This window comes from Zeus faber (genome assembly GCF_960531495.2).
Source record: "Zeus faber genome assembly, chromosome: 9".
In the NCBI taxonomy this organism is placed as follows: Eukaryota; Metazoa; Chordata; class Actinopteri; order Zeiformes; family Zeidae; genus Zeus; species Zeus faber.
This window is the reverse complement of record NC_137197.1, coordinates 3,256,565-3,280,267: the sequence shown is the minus strand read 5'-3', so window position 1 is coordinate 3,280,267 and position 23,703 is coordinate 3,256,565. Positions and strand designations below refer to the sequence as shown.

At 45.7% G+C, this 23,703-nt stretch overlaps 1 protein-coding gene across 4 annotated transcripts in view; it reads right to left on the bottom strand.

Moving 5' to 3' along the window:
• LOC307234918 (high affinity cationic amino acid transporter 1-like) overlaps positions 1 to 23,703 on the bottom strand; it is a 25,117-nt gene continuing 1,414 nt past the window's right edge. The window contains exons 1-12 of one of the 4 annotated variants that reach the window (XM_080006794.1): positions 19,588 to 19,597; positions 16,124 to 16,583; positions 15,463 to 15,621; positions 14,924 to 15,095; positions 14,569 to 14,708; positions 13,225 to 13,447; positions 11,610 to 11,749; positions 9,709 to 9,811; positions 8,838 to 9,043; positions 5,752 to 5,903; positions 4,744 to 4,852; positions 1 to 2,666 (exon numbers count right to left, since the gene is read on the bottom strand). In XM_080006794.1, the coding sequence (XP_079862920.1) occupies positions 2,458 to 2,666; positions 4,744 to 4,852; positions 5,752 to 5,903; positions 8,838 to 9,043; positions 9,709 to 9,811; positions 11,610 to 11,749; positions 13,225 to 13,447; positions 14,569 to 14,708; positions 14,924 to 15,095; positions 15,463 to 15,621; positions 16,124 to 16,493 (1,983 nt within the window). In that variant the 5' untranslated portion in view covers positions 16,494 to 16,583; positions 19,588 to 19,597 and the 3' untranslated portion in view covers positions 1 to 2,457. Of the gene's footprint in view, positions 2,667 to 4,743; positions 4,853 to 5,751; positions 5,904 to 8,837; positions 9,044 to 9,708; positions 9,812 to 11,107; positions 11,245 to 11,609; positions 11,750 to 13,224; positions 13,448 to 14,568; positions 14,709 to 14,923; positions 15,096 to 15,462; positions 15,622 to 16,123; positions 16,584 to 18,971; positions 19,417 to 19,587; positions 19,598 to 23,703 lie in introns of those variants that run through there. The other 3 variants (XM_080006792.1, XM_080006795.1, XM_080006793.1) reach the window with 3 other exon arrangements.

Sequence of the window (23,703 nt, the reverse complement as noted above, 5' to 3'; positions counted from 1 at the left end):
AAACTTGCAGCATAATTTATTTACAGCAGGACAGCACTACAGTAATGGCCTTTCCACTCCCAAAATACCTTAATGACAGAAAATCAAGAGTGCAAAAGCAATTAAAACAAACATTTTACAAGGACAAAATGTATCAGAATCTCCAACAAAATGTCTGCTGTTGTGCACGTTTTCTTTTTTAGGTTGGACATGTTTATAACCAAACATATCGAGACAATGCAATAGCGAGACATTCTTCTGTAAATTATTTGTTTTTATTTTATGCATCCAGGGGCCCCGAACCTGGGGCTCTAGACCCCCACGGGGGAGGTCACGCGGCACTGGACGATGTCAATCTTCTCTAAAAGTCACATAATGGCTCAGAAACCCACATGGATGTTAGTTCAAATATAAATTGTAACTTGTGTGAAAAAATGTAACAAACAAAAACAGTATTTACAAAATCGCAGATGAACAGGGAACTAACTCTTAAAACATGTACATTTGACACAGTAGAGGTGTGGTTCTCGTAAATAGTCCAGGCTTAAAGTCTCAAAACGAAAATCACATACTGTAATATCTAGGTTAGAGTAGTTGGGCTGTGTGGTGCGGGGGTGGTGTGGTTGAAGCAGCCACACCTGTCTTGGGTCTAGGTAATTGGGCCCAGGATCAGGGCGGCTGTACGCCCGTTGCTCGTCAGAGAAATCACAGGCAAGAGGTAACTCATCCACCCACCCCCCCCACACACACGGGGAGAGCCTCTGTCATGACGTGTGTTCATCTGCTCCCGGCGTGTTCCATCGATCCACTCTACACAATAAACTGGTGTTTGGCAACATCTCTGCCCGTGTGTCTGTGTCCGTAGGCCCTGAAACAGGTGGTGCCGCGTGGCAGGGGCAACTGCCCCCGGCGCTTTTATAAAATCTGTATACATCACATCCATCTAGATCAAGAGCAACCTTTGTTTCGTAACAAAACAATCTATTATTAAAGAAAATACCTCAAAAAAAGGTCTTGAACATTTACATTACATTACATTTAGTCATTGATCAGACGCTTTTATCCAAAGCGACTTACAATTGTTCAAACACCGACGGACGCAGCCATCAGGAGCAACTAGGGGTTAAGTGTCTTGCTCAAGGACACTACAGCATGCTAGCAGGAGGAGCCTGGGATCCAACCAGCAACCTTTAGATCACTAGACCACCAGCTCTACCGCCTGAGCTACCATCCCCATCACCAGATCCTGTGTCGCCGGGATCATTTTGCAGTTTTTCCAGTGACAAAGCGATACATGAAAACAGCAAAAAGCAGATTATTAAACAATACAGAGATTGTACCACAGCAGAAAAAAAACCCAAAAAACTCTTATCCGTTTAAAATACACAGTTTACAGTATATACAAACAGCCTGGGTATTCAACATAATACTCAGGAACTGGAGGGCTAAGGATTTCATTTAAGAATAAGCACTTAAAGAGTATGTCCAACTGATTTAAAGTGCAGTCTCCTCCATAGTTCAGAATAAAGTCAATTCGTGCTAAAATGCAGTAACGCAGAACAGCAGCAAACGGTGCCTTTTCTCTGAGGACAATTTATACACAAACAAATTCCAAAATGTGGAATTAACCATCGATCTAACTAATAATAAATACACCGGTGAAAGGAAACAACCCCCCCACCCAAAAAACAAACAAAAACAAACAAAAAAAAACAAAGCTTGTGTTCAGATGTCATTTAAAATTTAAAATGACGGTTGGACACGGTTGGACTACGCTTGTGGATCTCATTTCTCAGACATTTGGAAGGAAGTAGGAAAGTATGGACGGCGTCCTTTCATATTTGTTCTAAAATCACAATAGATCCGTCGCAGCCAATAAAGACGTATTAAAAACGTGTTTCAAGGGTTTCGGCGGTGAACTCTGCATTTGATCGTATAGATATGGAGGCAATGTTGGGATCAAAACGGACAAAAAAAACCCAAACTAAATAAACAAACAATGAATGACAGATCGAACACCAGAGAAAAGAGAAGATTCTTAAAGAGACTCATCTCCAATAAACAATTAAAAACTATAGATTATATTTCTACAAAAAAAAAAGGAACATTCTAAACAGCAGCTACCGTGATGATGATGACGACATTAAATTAGGGGAAATGCTTCTTTTGGCGATCGCTGTAAACGCTACCAGATTCCGTTCTCAGGACATAAACAGTTGAGGTTGCAGTTTGGAGACATACTATGCAGCATTTTCCCACTTTTATTATTATTTTAAACGCAACTTGTCACGGCTGCTTCAACCGGACGGTAATGCAAAACAGAACCGTCCCAAAAATGTCCTGACAGAGCGAGCAGCAGGGGACCAAGGGAGACTTAGGATGGCGCCGTAGTGCATCCAAAATACTGCATAGCATGAATTTAAAAACAGATTTGCATTTAAAAAACCCCCCCAAAAAACAGTCAGAATGGCCTCTTCCTCAGGAGCCCTCCTCCTCCTCCTCCTCCTCCTCGTCGTCGTCGTCCTCCCCGGCGGCGGCCCGGGCTCCGCTCTGCAGGAACGCCTCCTTCTCCACCGCCATGGGCTCCCCCTTCAGGCTGCACGCCGGCTTGAAGCCACCGCCGCCCGACCGCGCCAGCGCCCCCTCCGCGCTGTTACGGATCCCGTAGCCGAAGTAGATGATGAAGCCTAAAAAACAAACAAACAAACAAACAAACAAACAAACAAAACATGTCAACAACGTGTTTTACAATTCCTTCTGTCAATACAACCACAATTCAATATGACCATATATGGACATCCAGGATGTCATCTATTCATATTGTTAGACATCATTTCTGTCGCTTCAATGAATGATAAGGGATCAATTCTGATGTCATCGCAATGTGAGGTATGAAATATTCGAGGGGGTCTCATTTGAAAGACTATTATTATATTTAAATGATCATACTACGTCTTTAAACTACCTAATAGTTCATCGTAATGAACCACAGTTGGCTTCTTTCACATTTTAAAATAGCAGGCATCCTCATGCACTGATGAAATTGTTACAAGACTGATATAGAAATTAAACTCATAAAACATGATTATTGCTTCCACATATTTCTAATTTAAATTATACTAGCACGGCTTCCTGAATAAAATACCGCAATGGGAACATATCGTTTCGAATACATTTTAATGGTCTCCATCCGATAGATTAGACTGAACGGGGGTGGAGACAACATGGTTACTACATCCTATCATTTTTATTTTATGTTTTTTTAATCTGAAACTCAAAAATTCAGTCACATGCTGTGTGATGAGGATCACGTCGCCAATAAAGAGTGTGGCTTGTTTCATCTAGAAAGTCGACTCATTTCAAAGTCACTCCACATCACAGAGGACTTAACATGGACTGTTCACACGGACACTCTGGTGAGAAAGGCGAGGCAGCGTCTCTACCACCTCAGGCAGCTGAGGAAATTCCGGGTCTCGTGAGGATCCTCAAGTCCTTCTACTCTGGAGCAGTGGAGAGCATCCTGACAGGCAACATCACTGCCTGGGTTGGGAACTGTACTGCCCAGGACAGGCGGGCCCTGCAGAGGGTGGTGCGTTCAGCTGAACGTACCACTGGAACTACCCTCCCCCCCTTGCAGGAGTTATACACCAGGAGGTGTAGTAGCAGAGCCCGTAGGATCATGAAGGATCCTCATCACCCCAACAACGGACTGTTTCAGCTGCTGCGGTCAGGCAAGAGCCTCCGCAGTCACACAGCGAGAACAGAGAGACTGAGACGGAGTTTCTTCCCTCAAGCCATCAGAACTGTCAACGCTGACCTCACCAGGGGTCCTAACTGAGCCATGCACTAGGCTCCACTACCTACTGTACTGTATGTAGCATACTGTACCGCATACTGTATCACTGTTCAGGGTTGTTCGTGATGCCGTACTGTTGTATACTGTGCTGTATTATCCCAAACACTACTCCCTCTATTCACATTCACATGACACTTTAATTCACATGCCACTTAATGCACATATCTGTATATACATAGGCATATTCCCTCTATCTATTCCATTTTATTTCATTTTATTTCTTATTGTATTTTATTTTATTCTAGATATTTTTATTTTATTCTATAAGTATTCAACTTACTGTATTACGTTTTAGGAGTCAGTTAGTCGGTCTATTAGAAAGACGTTTTTTTTTTTCCTAGGACATATTGTGTGTTATCACCGGGTGCGTTGCATTACATTTCACTGCATATTACATTTACATTTACATTTAGTCATTGATCAGACGCTTTTATCCAAAGCGACTTACAATTGTTCAAACACCGACGGACGCAGCCATCAGGAGCAATGAGGGGTTAATTGTCTTGCTCAAGGACACTACAGCATGCTAGCAGGAGGAGCCTGGGATCCAACCAGCAACCTTTAGATCACTACACCACCAGCTCTACCTCCTGAGCTACCATCCCCATGTACATATATGTATGAAAGTATGTATATGTATGTGACAAATAAAAATCTTGAATCTTGAATCATATTCACTGTTGTGTATGGAGTACATGACTGTATCTAGTACTACACTGTGTACTCATTCCCCAGGGACTACAGATGCACACTCACTTGAATCTGACCCTGGCACAATTCCTTCTAAACGCTGCATTATCACTGTAAAAATAAACAAAAAAAAGGCGACGTAGGGCGGACGGAGGTTTAGTCCTGGGATGAAAAAGAAAAACTACAGCGAGATGTTGTGTTTTTTTTTTGTTTTTTACCTAAAAGCATCCAGATGGAGAAGCGCATCCAGGTCCCTCTGTCCAGCTGCATCATCAGGTAGACGTTGATGAACATGCTGGCGACCGGCACGAAGGGCAGCAGAGGAACCTGCAGCAGGACAAAACCTGGTTGGTGCAACGACATCAAGGACGACGCGGTTTCTGCTTCGGAGCGAGAAAGAAGCGGACGGCGGATGCGGGGGTCTGCGACGGCGCGGTTTCCCCGTGCGGCTGGACGGGCAGCACGCCCCCCAGAGGCAGGCACCCAGGGCGCAATCACAACGTCCACTTATTTATTCTTCTGGAGAATTCATTCAGCGGCGCTCCAGCAGCAGAGCCGCCATGAACGACGCAGAGCGGCTGAAAAACACATTGAAGTGCATTCTGGGTAATCACACTCCACAACGATGATAACGATGGAGTTATGATTATTGGAATAGAAATGTTTTCACTCGTGTTTTACCCAGAATGCAACTGTATTTGAATTTACTTTTCGCATCCCGATGGCGGCTTGACCGATGGAATGCTGGTAAAATAAATGATCAGGGAGGAGGATTGAGCGCGTGACTGCGTCGCCATCCCACACGAAATACTAAAATATCCACAAGGTTTTGCTCCGACTAGAGAGCAGCATTTGAGTTGGGCTGGTTTCACGAGTCGGGAAGCTGTTCTACCGCTTTAATTCTGACTTTGACCCAATTCAGGGCCTTCATTTAGCAAAATCTATTTAAAATGTTTTGGGACTCTTTAATTATCTTCTTTTTCACTATTTAAAGTGGAAATCCCGGGGATTATTTTGTTAAAAAAATACCCTATTTGCAACCTAATTTAGCTGGTAGTTTTTAAGAAACAGCCATTTAATACCTATATATTCTGATTCTCTTGTTGACGGCGGGTTCCACCTATCGCGGCAACAATGCCAAGAGCAAGCACGCAGAAGACAAACTCATACTTACAATTAGTACAAATGATTTAATCTGCTATTTATTTAACGAGAACGCTGCACACCTTGAAGGCGAGCTTGGCCTTGCTCTCCGGCTGCTTCCAGACGATGAGTGTAATTGCCAGACAGACCACCAGGAGGATGGTGAGCAGGGACACGGACCAGGGGGCCAGTTTCCCCTGCACGGCCACCACACAGATGATGCAGACCAGCACTCCTGCAGGAACACACACACACACACACACACACACACACACACACACACACACACACACACACACACACACACACACACACACACACACACACACACACACACACACACACACACACACACACTGCATTAATTCAAATGTAAATGACACAAATAAATAAATCATAAAGTGTTGTGTTTAAGGACATACTGGTGTCAGATTGAGCTTGAACCTGATGAAAGCAGTATTTTGTATTTGTTAAAGCAGTGGCTCTTCGGCACTTTCAAAGGGAATTAAATACAAAACACTGTAAAATTTGGCAACATTGAAAAAATAAAATATAAAAAGGTGTTGATACTGTAGATGATACTGTATCAATTTTCTCATATCATTTGAAAAAAGAAAACCTGGAAAATAAAATGGGCCGAAGCTGAACTTGTCACCACCGGCTTTCGTTAATCACTGATATGTTACAGTGGTGTTTGCTCATAGAATCTGATTTGAAACGGAAGCTATTAATCTGAAAGGGTTTTAACACGCTGTGAGTGTGTGAGAGGCTTCACCCAAAACAGTCCTCATATAAGTTCTTATATTTGATGTCACAAAAGTTATTTACATAATGTTAAAAATAAAATACATACATAAAATTAAAAAACATTGAAAACCCTCCAGGGATTTTAGGGAGCTTTTAGGAAACCAGGCGTATATAAAAACAGTGACAGGGCATGACCTACGATCTGTGTGTGTGTGTGTGTGTGTGTGTGTGTGTGTGTGTGTGTGTGTGTGTGTGTGTGTGTTAGAGCATGTGAGCGCAGCGTTCATAATTCCATCAGGGCGCGATGCTGCGTTTCAGCAGATGGAATCGTACCGTTCCATCAGATTCACTGCGGTCTGTTACCCAGAATGCACTGCTTGCCCCCAGAGCACGGGAACTCCCACCCCTGGGATTAAACCCCTCGACCCCCCAAACGCACACCCTTTGGAATCAAACGGAGGGCTTTTGAACTGCCACATGACTTTTGAAAATCATCTTTCCTGCAGCTCCTGCAGTGCTTTACATTAATAAAAGCAAAATAATAACAACAACAACAACAACAACAACAATTCATTTAGCTAAAATAACTAACATACTTAAAAAATAGAAAATTAGGTTTTGGTTTCAGTTCAGTGGTGGGTCAAGGCCCTGGATTGTACCCAGATCAGCCCACCACAACCAGCCCGAGGATACTCCACCACCTCCGCCACAGGGACACACATAAGTGGTGCTATCAAGGGCTGGTGTGTTTGTATAAGCATAATGGATGGATACTCCAGGCTCCTGTCACACTAAAAACAGAGATTTCAAGAGCAAGGTTTGTTGCCGGCAGGCCACCACTGTGAGGACACCAGGATAGATGCAGGCAGTCAGTGTTTCATGGATGTCTGTATCTGAACAGGCTGTATCATCTACTTCAACACATCAAATAACTCAGATAATACCACTGCCAATTTGATCACCTTGACCTTGAAACTTGAAGGAGCTACTCTTCAGTGCAGGTCTATAAACAATAAATAATTACAAACATCAGGTACTGACTGTACACATTTGTACCTCTAAAGTGCAGTTACACAATAAATATTTAAATAAACAAACACAGCCTAAATAATATCTAAAATTGAACAAAAAATAAGTACTGTACATTTTGTTGGCTTGGTGCTAAGGTACAGACCATTACTCCTGGCCTGAGTATTGTTGGTCTGTAAACAATAAAATAAGATTTAGATTAAAAAAAGAAACATAAAAAACCAGCTTGTATATATTGTATGAGTGCTCGGGTATTGCTGGTCCATAAATTATAAATAATATCTAAATTTGATATTTCCGACGCTTGAAGGCAACATTTCTGACTGTTTTTTCAAGTTGCACTTCTGCATTCAAGGCCAAACGCCGTTGCGCGTCTCTCGAGTGTTATATGCCGCTCTTACAAACTATTAATGTTGGAGCATATTCACGAGGAGGATCCGAAAACTGTGTGATCTCATTTCATGAATGGATAGTTATGTGGCAGGATTATGTGGAAGAGTGCCGCTTTTCTCTTGTGTTAAATCATCATAAATTATATATTTGGGGGTTTTCGCCAGTCAGTCAAAACAGGCAGGTTGTAGAAGTCATCTTGGACAGTTTCCGGACATTTTACAGAACAAAAGACTTACTTATCGAATAGCCCTGCAGACAACCAGGACACACACACACACACACACACACACACACACACACACACACACACACACACACACACACACACACACACACACACACACACACACACACACACACACACACACACACACACACACACACACACACACACACGAGATTTTGATAAAAACTTTTTCCACAATTTTCTGCTCTGTTTGTGGATTGATTTGGAAGAAACTTGAACCGGGACGTCTGCGATGACCTTTAGCGATCGTCTTGTTCCGGACACCTTTAGCCCAAAAATTCAGAGTATAAAAGTCTAACAATTACAATAGGGGTGAATTATAACTATGGGTCCATCACATATTATTATTATTATTGATAATAATAATAATAATAATAATAATAAAACAAAATTAAAAAGCAAAGAAGAAAAATGCAATTCATTTAAGAAAAGATCAAGCAAAAATATAAATAATTCGCAATTTATTTTGGTATACTATTTATAGATTTGGGTATAATAGTTATTTGTATGTGCGTTTGCGTATGATTTGAAAATGTAAAATCAAAAAAAACAACTTAGATTGATGGGAACAGTTTTAAGTTTTAGATCCTATTATTACATTCTATCCCCCTGAGCCTCTATGTGACAACCAGACGTTGGAAGCTTCGGTGGGAAAACGCCACGGGCGGACTGGGGCTGTTTGGGGCGGGGCCGAGCACATGCGCTTCAACCTGTGTGTGTGTGTGTGTGTGTGTGTGTGTGTGTGTGTCCTACCCAGCACGCTGGTGCAGATGTTGACGGTGAAGCCGGACAGCCGCGTGGGCTCCGTGTTGGAGGGGAACACCAGGTTCCTCAGGCTGAAGCGGTCCTGGGACTCCGGCAGGAAGCCCACGGTGCCCTCGCCGAAGGACTCGCTGAGGTCCGCCTCCTCCTGCGTGCTCGCCATCTCGTAGGCGCGGCTCGGCTGCTCCGGCTGGTACCTGGACCAGGGGGCAGGGGGGGGGGTTCATACTCCCAAAATACTTTCCCTTGTCAAGGAAAACTATCTGCTGTTCTGCAACCTCCCTGAACAACACTTTCAAAGCGGTTTCCACCAAAATCCAGGATTCGGCTTCTATGCAAGCCGAGCTGATTACCAGAAATATGCCCAAATGTATAGAACTAATTATTACATGGTAGCGCTGTGGAACACTCGATTCTGATTGGTCAATAGGGTCAACCAGTCAGTTATTCCCAAATAATGACCACTGATCTGTTAATGACCGTTGTCATGGCAACCGCTTCTCCTGCTGGTTTCACCTCCCTCGTATCACGCCGTCTTTGTGCTAATACTAGCACTAGCTTGTGGCGCCATCTAGACGTTGACATCGAACTCCCCAAACGTCTCATCTCACTCTTATTTTACATTTACAATTTAACATCGATCACTTAGTCATAAATAGTTTAAATAAGGAAGTCATCAAAGTTAACACCGGCCATCGAAATGTTGGGGCGCAAAACTCCTGCCCTTCTTCGTTGCCACGGACATAATTTGGCGAGCGATTGCGTCTCATCCTCTCTGCAAGACTTGTTTCTGTTTCAATTCTGGCAGCGGACCGACTCCCACAGCCGTAGCTGCCTCGCTCAGAGGCTCAGGCAGAGTTACCTGAGCACCAGGACGCAGGCGGCCACCAGCGTGTAGGCCAGCAGCGTGCCGATGGACATCAGGTCCACCAGGTCCTTCAGGTCAAACAGGAAGGCCATGACCGCTGCGGGAGGCCCAGCCAGGTGAAGACGGAGAAAAACAAAATAAAACAGTTCGTTCACAAGAGGTGTCACCCAGAAACCACGGTTAAAGGTCATCACGTTTATAGTTTAAAAGTTACGTTTTCACTCCGATCTTGTCATAGAGGATTGTATTTATTTTGGGGACATGAAGGTTTTCTTCACTAAAAACACATTTTGTTTTGACACTGAATGTCCAGAATAGAGGAAATGCTGCCAGGCATTTTCAGACTCAGAGGCAGAACTCAGAAACCAAAAGCTCTCCACGTCGATCATCTTATTCCGAGGTGCATATTTCTTAATTTGGTCGAGAGCCTGTTCCGGGACCTCCCAGATCGGGGCCGGCTCCCGTTTGATTGGAACCGGTGCCTCCGCACAAGCTGTGGAGCGGCGTTCCCCGTTTCTCTCAATAAAACAAGTAGAAATAGTGTGTTTTTATTTATTTCAATATCTTTTGGGGCTATACTGACTCAGAATTTTGTCAGTTGAATCGGATTCGGCTGATCAATAAGAACATTCGAGGGGAGGGGTGGCCAGCTCGGCTCCTCCTGCAGTCAATATAGGCGGCCGCCATCCCCGGGGCGTGGCGCGGAGAGGGAGCGATCGGGGTGAGTTTGGCGCACCCGTCTCCCTCTCCGACGGTGCTGACGATGCGGGCGCCTGCGACCGGCAGCAGGACACTGCGTTTTTAATTTTACGTCTCCCTACGGAACCAAACGCACGCGTATGGAGCGGTATGGAAGGGAGCCGCGCGCAACGGGGACACTTTCACCCTCGCTCTCTCCTCGATCGCTCCCTCTCCATCGATAGGAGCAGGAAATAATATTGACGAGTCTACGAGTCGGGCCCCGCCCCCGCACTGTTTTTACTTGTTTTATTTGGGGGGGAACGGGGCGTGGCGCATGGAGAGCCGTGTTCCGTTCACACATTAAAAATATATCTATGATGATTCCCATTATTTATAATTCCTCATTGAAATGTTATCCCTGTGCATTTTGTAACTTCTACCTGTTTGATCCTGTTATTGTGATGCTCACTGACTGACCAAAACTGACACTTGAACAATCTCAGTCGACTGACGCGTTTCAGATTATTATTTTTTTTAAATTCACGTTTCCCCAGTTGAAAGAAACAAAAAAAGCCCCGTGACGCCCTGTGCCGCGTCACATCCGTGGCGTCCCGTGCCGTGTATCGTGGCCAAACGTCGCCACTTCTTCTCGGCCCCATGTGACCCACCCGCCGCTCCTCCTCCGTCCACTGGTGGTGCTGTTGCCACCTACCGGACAGGAGCCCCGCCGCCACGGTGGAGACGACGGGAGTCTTCCTCTCGCTGATACGAGCCAGAAACGAGAAGAGGAGGCCGTCGCGGGCCATCGCAAAGATGATGCGAGGCAGAGGAAACATGGAGCCCAGGAGGCTGAGTCCAGGAAGGAAGGACGGAAGGAAGGAAGGAGAGAAGGAAGGAGGGCAGGAAGGATTTAAGATGTATAACATAAATATTCTTGCTGAACGCCGATTAACACACAGTTTCGAACAGCGGCGCAGCTAGACAAGGGTTTGGAAAGGATTGGGGGAAGGGTTGGAGAGGTTCTGGGGGAGGGTTTGGAGGAGTTCAGGGAGGGTTTAGAGGATGTTTGGGGAGTGTTTAGAGAGGTTTTAGGGGAGGTTTTGGAGAAGTTTCAGGGAGGGTTTGGAGAGGTTGTGGAAAGATGATTTGGAAAGAGTTTGGAGAAGGTTTGGGGAGGGAACCCAGCTGGTTAATGGGTTTAGGTGCCATCTCACCTGCCACCACGCCGGAGGTTACTGTGGCTGTTAGGGGAGTTTTGGTTCGGAGGTTGATTTTAGCCAAGCACTTGAAGAGCAGCCCGTCCTCGGCCATGGCCCAGATCACCCGGGGCATGGGGAACATGGAGCCCAGCAGACTGGCGGAGGAGAGAGCACCACACCGTGCAGGGCAGTGCACGTTAGCGAGGGAAACATCGGCAGAAGACAGCGATCTCAAAAGGTCTCCTACAGACTATTTTGTCTCCGGCTTAGAAGTTATATTTAGCATCGTCATTGCCATGGCAACAGGTAGTAAACAAAGCTGATTCTCACCAACACTACGGCAATAATGGAGAATGTCAGTGAAGGTAGTGACACCCCAAACTGAAGTTTTGAGGAGGAGAACTTGTCATCACAGCTTGGATAAAGCTAGATCCCAACAGGTGGAAATGTGGACCTTTTGGTTCTAAAATCTGTTATTTGTCTAAATGTGCCGTAGTAAGGGCTGCATGTTTATGGATAAAATGATAATCACGATTATTTTGCGCAATATTGTGATCACGATAATTTATCACAATATTCATCCATTTTAGGGAACAATTATTTTACGGCACTTTGTAAATCAACAGAAAACTGCCTTCACAATTATAATGTATTTTATGAACCGAGAAATAAACTCAAATGTAAAAATCTTTGTACATGTCAAAATAGGGCTTTCTTCACATCGTTTCAGTCTTAAGGCTGAAGGCTGTAAATGAAAAAAACTACTGTGCGACAATCATTTTTCGTTTTATATTTAATTAAGAGTGATAATTCATGAGTGTAGAGCGGTGTGTATGTGTAAAGGGAGACTCCTGTTCCCTGTGTGTGTGTGTGTGTGCGCGTGTGTTTTCCACGGAGCCTGCAGCAAACTCCCACCGCCGCAGGGATTACTTACTTTGCCACATGGATAATTGCATTCAGACGAAAGGCAACCAAAGATTGCACTCAGCTGCAAAACTTTATGGCTGTGTTTGCGCTGTCACATCATTAACGCAATATTATATATATATATATTTTTTTTTTTTAATCGGACGCTGACACGGCGCATGTAGCGGAAACATTTAAAATAATTATATAAAGATCGTCCCTGGCCACGATCAATTAACCGTGGAGGCCAATTGTGGATCTTGATTAATATAGGATTAATTGTGCAGCCCTAGCTGTAGTGACTGTGTCATGGAGGGATTTCAGCAGGAAGTGACATAATATCCGGGAGGAGGCCTTTAAGACATTTAAATCAATATCTGTGCATGTGAGAGAAGTTTAATTCCTAAGTCAAAAGCTCTAATATTTGATGTCATTCAGATTTAATAATTTAAAGTTGTTTAATTGAGTCGGTTCTCCCATGAAATGCAAACGTGACAAATAAGGAATAACAATGTTCATTTTTCATTCACTGTCACGTTCAAATACAGTCTAAAATTGTTGGTGTTGTATAATATTATTGTTTATCTAGTTTTAGGAAGTGGTCTGTGCAACATATACATGTTTTAAATGTAATATAATCCCCTTTAAGTAAAAAACAAGACAGATTAGGCAGGAATGGCATGCAGTTATTCTACTAATCACACAGCGCGGGGGGGGGGGTTACCTGGTGGACAGGGCGCACAGGGAGCCCACGGCCACGGCGTAGTTGGCTCCTTCCCAGCCGACGTACTTGAAGGCCACGGGCAGCGGGCTGCTCTTGTCCAGCAGGTAGTACGGCATCATCATGGTGAGCGCCGCCGACACGCCGAAGTACGCCACGAAGCAGATGAGCAGCGACGACACGATGCCGATGGGGATGGCTCTCTGGGGGTTCTTCACCTCCTCGCCTGGGAGCCAGAAAGAAACCATCACGAAACGAACAAGACGGAGGATCAATGAGCAGATAAACCCTTATTTCAAACTAGGGCTGGGTTAGGGTTAGGGTTACAGATTTCCCTAGTTGACTAGTAGTCGTCAGTTCAAGCCATTTATCGAATAATCGTCATTTATGATATAATTTATCTAAATATATGTTTTTGGGGGGCACCAGAAAATGGTTTGCATTCCAGGGCTGAGAAAGAGAATTAAAACTAAAATCATTAACACTTTGCTACATGACAATAAATTCAAAAATGAATAACCTGCCTTTAAAATATACATTCAATTTACAAGCACTGCGCGCAGGAAGCGAGCCGCCTGTTAATTACACCGGCAAAAGCTGTAATGATTCTGAATGTGTCGGAACAACCAGCAAGGGGACTGAACAGTTTGGTAATTTATCACTTACACCTACACAATAACTTAGAACCAACCTTTACAATGAGAATTTCATTTATAAGCGCCGAGCGCCGCGCATGCACGAGGCGGGACGAATGAATGAATGAATGAATGGCCGTGATGAATGTTCTGAATGTGCCGGAACAACCAGCAAGGACACCAAACACTTATTGTTGCTAAAACTTATTTCAAAGTTCCTATGTAATTATTCATTAACTGCGGCCGTGGAAACGCAAAATGTCTGTCCCTGACTCTGACTGAGTCCTGTGTCTGTCGTTTCAAATTAAAAGCCCTCTAGCGTTTCACACACGGGTCCATCCATGCAGGGTTTAAGGTTCATTTTGACAAGGAGCAGCTCCCCAATGAAGGTTTGTTTTTTCCCTGCGACCAAGCCACCAATGACAAACTTGGTCGACTAAGACTCTTCTCGTTGACTACGGTTTGGTCGACTACAGGTGTTCTCGGACCAAACAGTTGTGGGGTCTCCCTGAGGGGAACTAGGGAGTGGGGAGGACCGCGAGAAGAAGTTTAAGGGGAAATCAGTGCGTATTCAGAGTTTTCAAAAGACTTTCAAAAGGACTCCAAACATACGTATCACTGCAAATTAATGTGTTGTTTTGGCTTGTCAAAGACGCATCAAAATCATAAGTCATTTTAAACTCAAGCTCATGGGTTCAGTCCGTTCTCCCACCTGTAGTGGCGATGCAGTCGAAGCCCACGAAGGCGTAGAAACAGGTGGCGGCGCCAGAGAGCACGCCGTTGATGCCGAAGGGCATGAAGCCCCCCAGGCCGAGGGTCTCCTCCGAGGGAACCAGCTCAGACATGCTGCGACTGGAGGAGGAGGAGCCGCATTAAACACAGGAGGTCGTCCAGAGGTCACATGATAAAACTGAGACGGGGGGGGGTTCCCTTCCCACCTTCTCAAGGGTTCTTCCATTTTTACCCCCCAAACAGGTGGAGGCTCACACCATGGGAAGCCATTGATTGCCATGTAAAGAGGCCCTTTGAGACCGTGATGAAGGGACATGTGAAGGAACTTGACTTACTTGTGGCTGGCGCTGCTGGTTGCGTTGATGATTTCCTCCGGGTTCAGTTGCCAGTTTTTTAACGTTCCTTTGACGAAGCCCGAGATGACGACAAACAGCAGCACCAGCACGTTGATGCAGGTAAACACTTTGTTCACCATGGCCGACTCCTTCACCCCGAAGGCTAAAAGTCCTGCAGGACCAGGAGGAAGGCAACGAGAAGTCCATTTAACGTTGGGGTTGGTAACACTTAATCATTTTCCTAATCCATCATTTTATTTTTGATTGTGAGACCGATCTGCCTTTAATCGACACCAGAAAATGATGGAAAAAATATTCAATAAATGCTAAACGATGGTAAATACTAATAAAAAATGATCTGACACCAAATAGACATCTTAAAATTGCTTAACAAGCTTATCAAGTCATCTTAAACAATATCAGTTAAGCAGTGAAATAAAACATTTATGGACATTTCACATAATATTTCTAAGATTACTAAAACTGTAATGATCAAACATAGCTCCTCAACGTATGGGTTTTGTCAAACTGTTACGGACCTGTCAGCGTGAAGATGATGAAGACGGCGAAGACGTCTGGATACTCTGCCAGGATGCCCGGGGCGTTCATGGGCATGTAGCGCTGGCAGAAGTCCTCGATGTGGCGTCCAATCAGCTCATCGAAAGTGGCGCTCCAGGCTCGGGCCACGCTCGAGGTTCCTGTGGGAAGGAAAAAAATAACGTTGTCGAGCAAAGGACATCCCGATCACAAGTCGCGACCAGTTTAACTAAAGGACGGGAGCGAGGCGTCCCAGACAAACTCTCAACACGTTGGGGGAATCTTAAGGACGTCGCTGGTCTTAAGGTTCCTCTAGAGGCAGTCCTTTGTTTGGGGTCGGTCAAAAACTCTACAGAACATCAGGCTGGTTTGATGTCATCTCAAGTCTTTAGTCTCGGCCCCTACAGTGTTTTGCTAGAATCCGAGATGTGTGACTGTGATCCCTGTGACCACAGTCATAAATCATACAGTACGTGCACTAACGGGATGGAGAAAAGTCTTTAAATGTGTGATGGCTTCTGAAAGTATTACCAAAGTCTTTTGAAAGTCTTTTGAAGGGCTCTTGGGGGCCTCTTGGAGGTCTTTTAAAGTCTCCCGGCGGATCACCGCCCCAGGACTAACACCACATGCCGAAGAGAGCCCTGCAACGCTGCCGTTTCTCACCGATAATGTAGGAGAGGATGAGGTTCCATCCCGTGATGAAGGCCCAGAGCTCCCCCACCGTCACGTAGCTGTAGAGGTACGCCGAGCCGGTCTTGGGGACGCGGGCGCCGAACTCGGCGTAGCACAGGCCGGCCAGGACGGAGGCCAAGGCGGCGATGAGGAAGGACAGGACGATGGCGGGTCCGGAGTTGTCCCGGGCCACGGCGCCCGCCAGCACGTAGACGCCGGCCCCCAGCGTGCTGCCCACGCCCAGGGCCACCAGGTCGAAGGTATTGAGGCATCGGGACAGACGGGAGTCCTCGGCACTGCAGTCCACCACCTTCACCCGAAGGAGCTGCTTGCCCACGTCCTTCAAGGTCGCCAGAATCATCCCGGCACTCGCTCTGCCTTCCCAAGAACGGGAAACGAGATCCTCCTCCTGGGGTCGGACACAGGACGGGCTTTCGGGCTCTGGGGGTCACTGGGAAATTACGATACATAATAAAACAGGATCATTTAAGCTGCTGTTACCTGACCAGTTATTGTTTATTGTATTCAGTGGTACTGCAAGTCATTTATGTGTGAAATATTAAACTATCGCCTTCGTCAAGATAGTGCCTTAAATAACCATATATTTCAACGTCACTGGGTGCAGCTGGATTCCCAAACATGATATTTTTAACTCATAAGCATCCGTGACAAAGATATTTAGGGGGCTACACACAGTCTAGCCAAACAACCTCACACATTATCCATACACAGAGAGAACCTCCAGCGCCAAAGGCTTCAGTTGCGAAAAGCTTTTCACGATTTGGGACCACCGGCGCCCTCCTTCACCAATGTTTGGTTGGATTGCATCACCCACTACACCACCAGAAGGCTCAGCAGTGAACCACCCTCTTCCAGACCCACCTCAAGAACCCCAACCATCCCACTATTCCCTGTGTACAAGCACAGTGAGAACCCTAAAGTACCACCACCAGCACCGCACGGACATGCCCGGTGGCCCTCCCTTCTCGGGGTGTCTATCTGCGGCACTGTGCACCGGCTAGGTACATTAACCTATGATTTGTCACAATCAATTATTAATGTTGCCCACTCTGCACCCCCCCGCCCCATCCTTCTGGGAGTTTTTCCTTGCCTGGATGGGCTTCAGAGCAGGGAATGCTGTTGATTTCCATGTGAAGCCCTTTGAGACTGTGCTGTGATTGAAGGCTATGTACAGTACAACCCTTAATCCCAATGCAGTCTCAAAGGGCTCCACAAACCCATGTTTCACTTAGAAATCAACAGCATCCCCTCGTCCGAACTTCACTGGCACTGTTAATGCTGCTCCGTACGCAGTAGATTGACAGTCTAAAATCCCCTATGACTATTTTGATACAGAATTCCTATATTAAAATTGCACAGCCATTCTGCTCTCAGACCTGACGACAGACGGACAACTCACTTCCTCTTTTTGTCGGAAAGTGAATAGTGGACACAAAGGTCGATGCTTATGTTTTTGGGTTTATTTGTAATAGTTAAATTTTAAGTTTAATGAATATTGTCAAATTTTCTATTTTTAGCACAATTGTTGGGGTTTATTGTATACTGCCATTATTATTCTATTACTTGAATATTATTTTTGCTTATTGTTTTTAATGTGAGATGCTTTTACCTCCAGGAATGAATACAGTATGCAACCATCTATCCACCCATCAATCCATCCATCCATCACCTATCCATCCATCCATCCATCCATATGTGATGTGGAGCAGCGAGAAAGTGACTAATTAAACAAATAAGTAAAAAACCAAGTAAATATTTGCAAAAGAAAGGAGGTTGCTGTGTTGTAATTATCGATCTCTTTAATATTTGCACTACGCCGTCAAACCTAGTCGGGTTCAGGATACGTAACCGCCTCGGACAACAGAATCGATCGGGAAGGAGGTCAAAGTCTCCCGAACCTCTGTTCAGTGGTGTCACACCAGGAGAACAAAGCTCAGAAATGGCAACGGAGTGAGACTTTCTGCTGGTGCATGACATGGCAGGATGTCTCAGTCCCTGCGTATGTCAGGTCACTCAGGTTCAAGAGGCACAGTGTCGTGTGGCCATGTCTTTTGGATCAGGAAGAAATCGGACTGATTACTAAATTATTAATCGCTGAAAGGTGGCTGAGAGTGAACCCACCGCCCCCCACAACTTAACGCTCAGATCCTCTAAATCCTATTAAAATGGGATTACAGAGGGATTCATACAGAAGCGGATGTATCCTGATCTTATAATTATGAGATGAGGTGTGTTTTTTTCTTTTGTGAATGCGATGCGCGTGCGTAGATTCATGCATACGGAGCTAAGTTCTGAAGATCCATCGGGGTATCTGGCATTTCTCAAAGTTAAAAGACGCTTTGGAATTAATCAGGGTCAATTACAATCAACTGAAAAATATCCTCCGCAATACATCCGCAAGCCATGCAAAAACAAGAATTATTTCATTTCCGTGATCCTCAGTTGGATATGAAGCAGCCATTCAGATTCAGATTCTTGAGAGCCAAGATTTATATTTCTACCAACTTCAAAAGCTTCAATATTTTGAATAAAGACATGTTGAAACCCAAACAGATGAAAACCAGAGTTTTGCCATCGTAGCGCCAAGTTATTATCACCATGGAATTAATTTCAATAAAATCATTTATGCACTTATTCTGGTTCAAGTAATTTCCCCCTGGGATTATTAAAGTATTTCTGATTCTGATTCTGATTATCAAACCATATTTAACCTGCTCAAACAGCCATTTTAAACGGTGCCGCAGCACCTCCGAGGTAGAGGAGTTCAGTCACATCAGAATTCAGTGGAAAAGAGGAGCATGAACAGGAAAGCACTCACAATAAACCCCCCCCCCCCACTGCGCCAAAGTCACTTCTTTCTTCACCAATGCGTCCGGCCGTCACTCCTTTCCCCTCAAATTAAAGATCCCGCTCTGAGATGCTCGCCATCGTCCGTGAGGCGACTCGTTCAGGATGCCAGCAAAGTCAGTGGTTGCCAGTCAAGGCGGAACGCAGCAGTCTGAGGCGGTGCGTGCACAACCCATTCAGGTGGTGCGCCGCAAATAGAACGTTGACGCGTCCCGCGGCCCGAGGACAACACAGCAGCTGTGACGAAGGCAATAAAACTATTTCTTCAGCTCTGCCCCATTTAAACTACACCTCAACACTTCCTCGATGGGGGAGAGCGCACACTGGAGCCAAAACTGACAATTCATGAATATGAGATATGCCTAAGCCAATTTTGAACCGCTTTGACATATTTAATTTTGTTGATGAATAATCAAAAGGCATTTCAAGGGCAGGAACTGACTAAGAAATAACTATTAATTCATTTACTAAACAGCCAGACCCTCATCTGAGGCTTGTAATGATTCCAACAGTGCAACTACAAGCCAAAAATGTCCCCATAACGTCTTTCAGTGAGAGGCAAAGCACAATCTAAGACAACTTTTTACCCAAAGCCAGTTTGTTTTGTCTGCCGAGTTTGAGAACGCCGGATTCTGCGTCTGGGTCACGACAACATAAACAGCTGAGTTTCACGTAGAAGGTTTTGCAGGATCTCCAGTTTCCTTTCAAGGGAGGACTGAGGCAGACCACACGGAGCCAGACTCCTGCACCGTCCAGGGTGTGAACTCCACCTCCGACCAGATGAAGCAACGGCAGCGCCGTGTTCCCAGATGACATCAATCAAAACACTGGACACGAACAGGGCATGGAAAAACAATGTGCTTGTGTGCAGGGAGGGAGGGCAGACGGTCCCCACCCTCCCCTCGTCCAATCACGGCGCTGGGCGGCGGCTGGTGACTTACAGGCGCGGGGGGGGGTTAGAATGCCACCGAGTCACACGCTCTTCACTATGCGAGTGATGTCCCTGCAAAAGGTCCACAGGTCCTGGCACGGGGTTTGTTTATACTGTACATTGTGGAAAGGGACACAAAGGAGCCATGTTTTTCCAGATGCCCACACCTCCCGAATCCACAGGGACGCAGCACCAACTCCACCAGGATGTAGTTTGAGTTAGAGGACGCGAAGCAAGCAGGAATTTGATGGACCCAACTTTCCAAAGAACTTAGGAAAAAGTGATTTGATACTTCGTTCAAAGGAGAGATCTCAGCTGATTTATTTAAAAAGACACTCATTTAAAAGCAACCGACTGATAATCCAAACTCAACACGTGCTCCACCCTAGTGAGCGCAAGCGGCGCTTTGAGGACCTCGTGGAGACACGTGAAGGGAAACCGCCGGCACATCTGCGTGTTCCGTTGTGACACAAGCGGCCGCGTGCCAACAACGTGTGCCACGTGAGAAGGAACGGCCGTGAAACTGGGGGCGCGCGACCTGCGACTCGGTTCTGGTGGGAGTCCGGCCTTGTGGACACCCCGGGCGTGGGCGTCGACCTTGCAAGGACGTGCGTCAACACCACACGTATGCCCTGCACAGACAGCCACTCAGAGCTTTACACTAAACACCTTTTATTCTGCCGCTCGCCAGGCTGCCGGCGGCGTGCCAGGAGGGTTTGGGTTAGATGTTTTGCTCAAGGACACCTTGACGTCTTTTAGGCCAGGAGGAGCCAGTGTATACCACTCTTTGGGCTGGGGTTAGCGCTGGATGCCACTTGTCTAGATGGGAACTGGACTAAACTGCTTCCTGTCAAATCCGGCTCGCTGCTTAACTTGTGTAGATAGATTTCTACATGTGTGTTGTTTCTTATCTTGGACTGCACCGTTATCTGCTGCTGCATTTCCCTCCGGGCACGAAGAAAACACCTTGGCAGACACCTCTCAGCATCCCAGACTCAGACCTTCACATCTGTACCAGAGCAACATGGCGGTGGACAAACATCCCATAGTCTCCATTGGGAGCGGCTTGGCATCGCAGCCGCCGTTTCCACCCGGCACTGACACGCGTTTCGGGCGATCCGATCCCGAGAGGGCGGCTCTGTCCGTCTGTTCACACCCGGCATCACAATGCGTGTCCACATGCGTCTCAGTGGCCACTTGTGATGGGATCTCACCCCCCCCCCCCGCTCCGTGTGCAGACCAACACAACATCATTTCCGCTTGCAAAGACATTGGCGCAAAATCAAAACAATACAGACTGAAGTTTTGGTGCTGTGTGTGTGCCGTGCACAGAACATGTTTCAGGCTCAGATTTATTTAGTTTCTTGGTTTCATCACTTGTTTGTCAAATTAAAAACGTGAAGGTAACTCAGAGGATTGCAGCTGAGTTGCTTTCCTCCTCTAGACAGAGCTGTAGACAGATTTATTCATTTTATCCATTTGTCGTTTCACAATTTTTTAAACACCATTGAGTTAAGGGACCGTCCCGTGTGTTATGGAGAGGAAGCGATCTCCGGTCAACTGCGTGTTTCGGTTACGATGTCTCACAAATGAAGGTTTTTTTTTATTTTGGATTCATTTATTTCTGTTTGTTTCCTACTTGTATGAAACTATTCTAAACACAACTGAGTAAAGGTGCTGTCGTACCGATCACTGCGTGATGAATGTGTGACCCTGTGTGTCCCCTGCCGCGTCACGCACATCTCCCTGTTGCTATGGGACTTTGGCAGGAATTAGGAATTTAGTAAAAACCGTCAATTTCCCGACCAGACTTTAATATGACGCCGTTGGCGCGCGACGGGTACCTGCTTCCTCTTAAAGGGCGTCAGCTGAGTAGGCGGTCCTTCAATGTGGCCCAGGACACATTGGCGTTTACACTGCTAATAGAATGTGGCCCAGACCACCTCCCAATGTGGTCAGAGCCATCGGATCTCAAACCACATCGAGGAGGCCTTGTGGGCGTTTGCACTCGGCATTAGAGCCGTCCGCTTGTGATCAGATCACCAAAGACGCATGTTAATGCCTGGTGTAAACGGGTTCGTATCGTCGCCCTACATCAAGCCCAGCGCCGCTGCGTCCCCATTACTTCATGACATTAATCAGCTTCACAACAGGCGTCTTCATGCAGCACTCTACCCTCTGAAGGATTTCAAACTGGTGGACGGAGGCCTGGAGATTATCAGTTCTGCCGGACACACCCGACGGCAACCGCTAAACCGCTCAGCAGTTTTAACGTTTGCCAAACTTTATTCCTGCGAGTCAGAAAAATCCAATTACATTCCACATTATAATACGCAAACGTTTAAAAGCCAGAGCAAAGCAACGCACACAACAGAAGAAGCCCCAACACGGGCAAAATGTTTCAGCTGAATAAGTCATAATATGAACAGTATATCCCACGTCACGTCTATTCAACCCAGTAAATGTGGCCTCTTGAATAAGGTTCGCAAAGATTCCTACACAAACTGCAACATTGGTTCAAAAACCAAATGCCACGGTTTAGGTTATTTTGACATTCTTGGTTGGATCCCACGTCACTTACTTTAAGTCTTTCCCCCTGCACTCTGATTTTTCAACCCGTCCTGAAGGTGTTTATATGTTTTTGGTCAATAAATCGGAATACCTTTGGCTGTTCTGCGACTCCCGCGTCACGGCGCGGCCCCTCGCGTCCTGGTGAAAAGGGAACGCCGTTTCCCCCCCCGACCCCAAATTGTCCCGTCTTTCTGTCAAACCACTGTACGTGTTTTAAATATGCCACGTGTGTAATTTGATGTACAGACACAGAACCCAGTGGGAAAAGTACTGAACGTAGTAATGCACGAACAACCTATGAGTTGATGATATTGTTTTCTAGTTTTAAGTTGTTATTTTGACATCACGCACTAACAATATATGAGTACTTACAGTATCATATTGCACTGAACATACCATGAATACCAAAAAAAATAATAAAATGACAAATAACACACCTTTCATTGTGATTCCTTACAGTATCTTGCACTGGTATGTGGTTGAATTGACAAACAGGTGCTGTGGCATTTAAACTGCAGGTTGCTCCAACGCTCCACGTCTGCTTTGAATGTTTCTCATGTAAGTCGCTTTGGATCAATGCGTACATCTAATGTAAATGTACTTCATGTCACAAAACACCCGGTGGTTCAGACTAACTGAAAAACTACAACAAGCATCGTTATGCATAAGCAGTATTAATCAACACGAGAGTAAAATCTCCCCAAACGCGGTCGAACGATTTTATTTATTTCCTGTTCATTGTTTTAGGGAATCTGGTCCTGACAGGATGTCGTTTGGAAAAGGTAGGAACCCAAAAACATGGCCAGTTGCAGCGTCTCTCTCTCTCTCTCTCCCTCTCCGGGATATAAATAAATGAATTGTTGACGAGTCTTTATGAAGGAATGTTCCGTCAGAGTCACGACCTTCCATCTCCTCTGCTGTTCTCAGCACGTCACTGAAATGTGACTTACATCACAACGGACTTAAAGTCAGTGTTGTTTTCCAACGCCTGTTCTCGCAGGACGTAACCCTGGTGCTGGCGCCGGGTGAGAAGGTGCAACTTCACGACGCGTCGGGGTTCGTTTCACACTGACTGGCGCGGGCGAACCGATCTGCCCGGCCGAGCACGTGCGGTGCCCCCACCTTTTCAGAATTCTTGAATTTGATTCCAGTTCTTTTTTTTCTTCCCTGTGTTAGAATCAACCAGAACCACCGTGCACAG